General features: G+C 55.5%; 1 protein-coding gene across 1 annotated transcript; it reads right to left on the reverse strand.

Moving 5' to 3' along the window:
• Positions 1–852: 852 nt before the first annotated feature.
• Positions 853–3570, reverse strand: LOC123446184 (exocyst complex component EXO70B1-like). Its single transcript, XM_045122866.1, has one exon. The coding sequence runs from the start codon at positions 3235–3237 to the stop codon at positions 1111–1113; it is 2127 nt and encodes a 708-aa protein (XP_044978801.1). The 5' UTR covers positions 3238–3570; the 3' UTR covers positions 853–1110.
• Between the last annotated feature and the right edge of the window lie 478 nt (positions 3571–4048).

The following is a 4048-nucleotide window of genomic DNA, read 5'->3' on the forward strand; positions in this document are numbered from 1 at the left end:
TGGAGTAAACGCATTTTGTGAGTAGTCGAGGTTAGAGCTAGGAGTGTAGTGTTTGGGGCCGGTTGGCAACCCACTATATGATGCCAGGGTCCTAATGTAACAAATTTCTTATATATATTTCTGTATTTTATAAAGCTCAAGTAAGCGATTCCGTACTCTAAAAAAAGGGTTGTGGCTCTTTTGAGTACTCCCTCCGTCCCTAAATATAAGTCTTTTAAGAGATTTCATTAGGGGACTACATACGAAACAAAATAAATGAATCCACACTGTAAAATATGTCTATATAGATTCGTATGTAATTTCCTAGTATAATCTTTAAAAAGACTTATATTTAGGAACGGAGGGAGTAGTTGCCTTCGTATCATTCTATTTTTATTTTGCTGGTTGTTAGCTAGCCTGCTTGCCGGAACTTATTGACAGTCTTGTTTATTTTACTTTGTATCCTGTGGTTGTGGGGCGTTTGTGGGATGTTGTGAACTTATCCATATATTTTTGATTTATTTATAAAATCGGGTTAATGTCTTTCTTCTATAAAATTCAATAGTGGCCGTATGTGTTCTTGTTTCTAATAGTATTTGATAGAAAGAAACATCTCCATCGTGAGACGCACATAGCTTGGATTATTTGGCTGAATTGTATATTTGGTGTCCCATGCCACTTCTCATGTCATGAAAATGAATCAGAGAAGGGGAAGTCAAACGAATCATGCAGTACAGAACAACGTGAGCTCCATATGCAACGGTCAGTGTGCTCTGCGCGCCAGCCCCCCATGATCGGATCAAAGATCCCGTCAGGAAGTGCAGGATTCTTGAGACATGCATGCAACGTCGCGTATAGAAAATACAGCCCACAGAAGAATCAAGAGAGTTACTATATATAAACAGGTAATTAATTAACACGCATGAACGCTCGGATCGATCAACGGATACACACGCACGCACACATCTATCTGTCCGCCGCGACCGAGGCGAGGATTGATCACCCGACGCGGTGAAAAAAAAGCAGAGCAAAATCGTACGTAACAAGAGCGGAGGAGGTACATTTCGTCGCCGGAATCGAGAGCAGAGGGCGGCGCCGGCCGCTGCCCGATGGATGGGTTCAGTTCGTCGGTTAATTTCTTCTCCTCGTCATGGACCCGGCGCTGCCCTCGAAGAGCTCTTCGATGATGCCCTCGAGGTCGTCCGCGCTCAACTTGATGTACTTCTCCGTCTGCCTCCCCGCGGTGAAGTGCTGCGCGAAGCGGCCGAGGAAGGACCGGTACGCTGGCACCACGACGGCGGCGATGGATACCCGGAGCTCCGACTGCAGCTGCTCGTCGCTCACCACCCACGCGCCCTGCGTCCGCTGGATCTCGTCCATGGCGGCGTTGAACTGCTTGAACCGCTCCTTGAGCACCGGCTTCTGCACGTGCCCCTTCACCGTGATCACGCCGTCGTCGCGGAGCACGTTCAGCACGCGGCCCCACGTCTCGCGCTGGTAGTTCTTGTGGTACTGCCGGAGGTCCGTCGACCGCTTGCGAGCCCACGCCTCGCCGACCACCGCGTTGATCTCCGGCGAGCCCCGGATCTTCTGCAGCATGTACCGCCCGTTGTTCATCAGGAAGATGCTGCTCAGCGCCAGGTCCTTGTACAGCCGAGACTTGGCCTCCAGGTTCCCGTGGAGGAGCTCCATCACCTCCATCAGCTGCGCAGCGAACGGGTTGCTCTCGCCGTCGTGCCCGGGGGCGTCGTCGGCGTCCGGCCGGTGGAACTCCCGGAACACCTGCTCCAGCGTGTTCTTGTATTCGCACGCGTACTTGAGGTAGTTCATCAGGTAGCGTGTCAGCGGGTGCACCGCACCGCCGGGGACCGGCTGCTTCCCGGCGTCGGCACGGATGGAGCTCTCAAGGTCGCAGAAGATGGCGGCGGCCGACTCGCCTAGGCGGGACCGCACAGAGGCGAGCTCTGCCTTCAGGTCGGCCAGAGCTTCGGCGCCACTGCTGTTGCCATCTGGGTTCTCGCCGGCTTCGGTTTTGTGCACGGAGATGAAGGCGTCGACGACGGGGGCTCCATCGCGGATAGCCTCGTACATGTCGAGCACCTTGAAGAGCTTCTCGGCGGCGCGCTTGGTCATAGCTACGGCCTCCGTGAAGTTAAACATCTGGAGCATGGCGCAGCGGGCAAGGTCCGCGAAGATATCGCGGCCAAGGCCGGCGTTGCGGCCAGCGAAGACACGGACGCAGAGGTCGCGCTCGGCGGAGAGGCCGACATTGACGATGTGCCGGAACGCCTTGATCCATGTCCCGATCTCCGACTCGAGCCCCTCCCATGCCATCTTCACCACATCGTCGATGCTCGCCTTCTCGTACCCGAGGCCTTGCATCGTCGCGTCCAGCGCGTTCCTGCGCGCCACGAGGAACACCTGGGTGCACTCCGTCTCGTAGCCCGCGGTGATCATGACGTCGACCATGGCGCGGAGATGGTCCACAGTCTCCGGGGGGAACGGCTGGGAGGCGTCGTCGCCTCCAGTGCCGCCTTCGGTGGATGGAACGACGCTCCGATCTGGGTCGCCACCTTGCCCGAACGACGGCGGGCGCTTCATGGACTTGGCGGAAGCGCTGCCGGATTCGCTGGCGTTGGAAGTTTTGCCGAGGCGGGGGTCCTCGAGCAGCGCATGGAGCTCGTCCTCGAGGAACGTCATGGAGCGGTGAAGCACGCCGGTGACGCGGTGCACGCCGATGGTGTACCTGACGGCACCCTCTGTGCCATTGCCGCCACCGCTCGCGGTGAGCACGGATGCGAGCGTGACGACGCGCTTGATCGCGGCGAGGAGAAGCGGCTGCTCGCCGTCCTCCCGCAGCGCCCATTTATCCTCTTCGCCCTCCGACTGCGCTATCTCCACCTCCACGGCGGAGGCGAACCTGTCGAGCGTCACCTCCGAGATGCTCAGTGGCGCGTCCCCGTCCCGGCTTGCGAGGTAGGCCTCGACCTCCGCCGAGAGCTCGGCGAGGTCCGGCTCCTCATACGGTGGCAGCTCCGGCGTCTCGCCGTCCGCGGGGCCACCCTCTCCGCCGCCCGCCGCTGCTTTCTTGTCGCCGGCGGCTTCCGCGGCATCCTTCTTGACGCGCTCGATGTGCTCGTTTAGCTTGATGGCGCCGAGGGAGAGGTTGCGGCCGAGCTTCTCCTCGCGGATGGTGGCCTGAGAGAAGCTGCTCGACTTCTGCGGCAGCATCGCGATTGGTATCGGTATCCTCTCCATTTCTCGCGGCTAACAGCAACGGAAGCCGAGCTCCGAGCAATGGCGGATGCCCCTGCGCGCGCAAAACGCCTCGATCGTTTGGGCGTGCAATGGTTCGTGGGGGCATGCAATGGCGGGGAGAGAGGGAGAAGAGAGAGGATAGGGAATGGAGGAGCTGTCAGGGGTGGCCCGAAGTTGAGGGATGCATGTTTTGAAAGAGTCTCCCCTCCCTCTCGATCTTCTTTTAGCTTTGCACAGTTTGCTAAAGAAAGCAGAGGCGTTGGTTAATTGTTTGCCATTGCATGTGTTTTCTTTTTCTTTGCAGGAAGTCTCACTTTTTTTCCTTGAAAGAAAGGTTCAATCTACTCATCATCTGTTATAACTAGGTGTGTTGACCATCTATAGACGACTACAAGCATGCGAGCGAGCCAAAGGCGCGTCGTTGCCATTTTCCCTCCTTCGCAAAAGATAAAAAAACTTATTGTATTAGCAGTCACGAAGTCTTCGTGCTAAGAATCCGCAGCACAATCCATAAAGATAAACGTAAATTGGAGGATCAAACGTATAGACATATGGTTGAATACTTCCCCTCTAGCAACCCCTTGTTCACCTATGCCTCGGTGGTTCGCAATTCTGGTGCGCGTTGATCAAAGTTACAAATATGTTTAAAGAGCCCGTCAAATTTGTTGTTGGCAATGAGGTTCGTTGATTAAAGTTACAAATATGTTTAAAGAGCCCGTCAAATTTGTTGTTGGCAATGAGGTTTCGGTCCGGTTTCGGCTAGACTCGTGGTCTCGTGATGCCCCTTTGGTTGTCACTTTTTCTAACCTGT

This window comes from Hordeum vulgare, chromosome 4H (assembly GCF_904849725.1).
Source record: "Hordeum vulgare subsp. vulgare chromosome 4H, MorexV3_pseudomolecules_assembly, whole genome shotgun sequence".
In the NCBI taxonomy this organism is placed as follows: domain Eukaryota; kingdom Viridiplantae; phylum Streptophyta; class Magnoliopsida; order Poales; family Poaceae; genus Hordeum; species Hordeum vulgare.

What these genes read in the sequence shown, in the direction of transcription:
- LOC123446184 (XM_045122866.1), bottom strand. Translation starts at nt 3,237, where the DNA reads ATGGAGAGGATACCGATACCAATCGCGATGCTGCCGCAGAAGTCGAGC.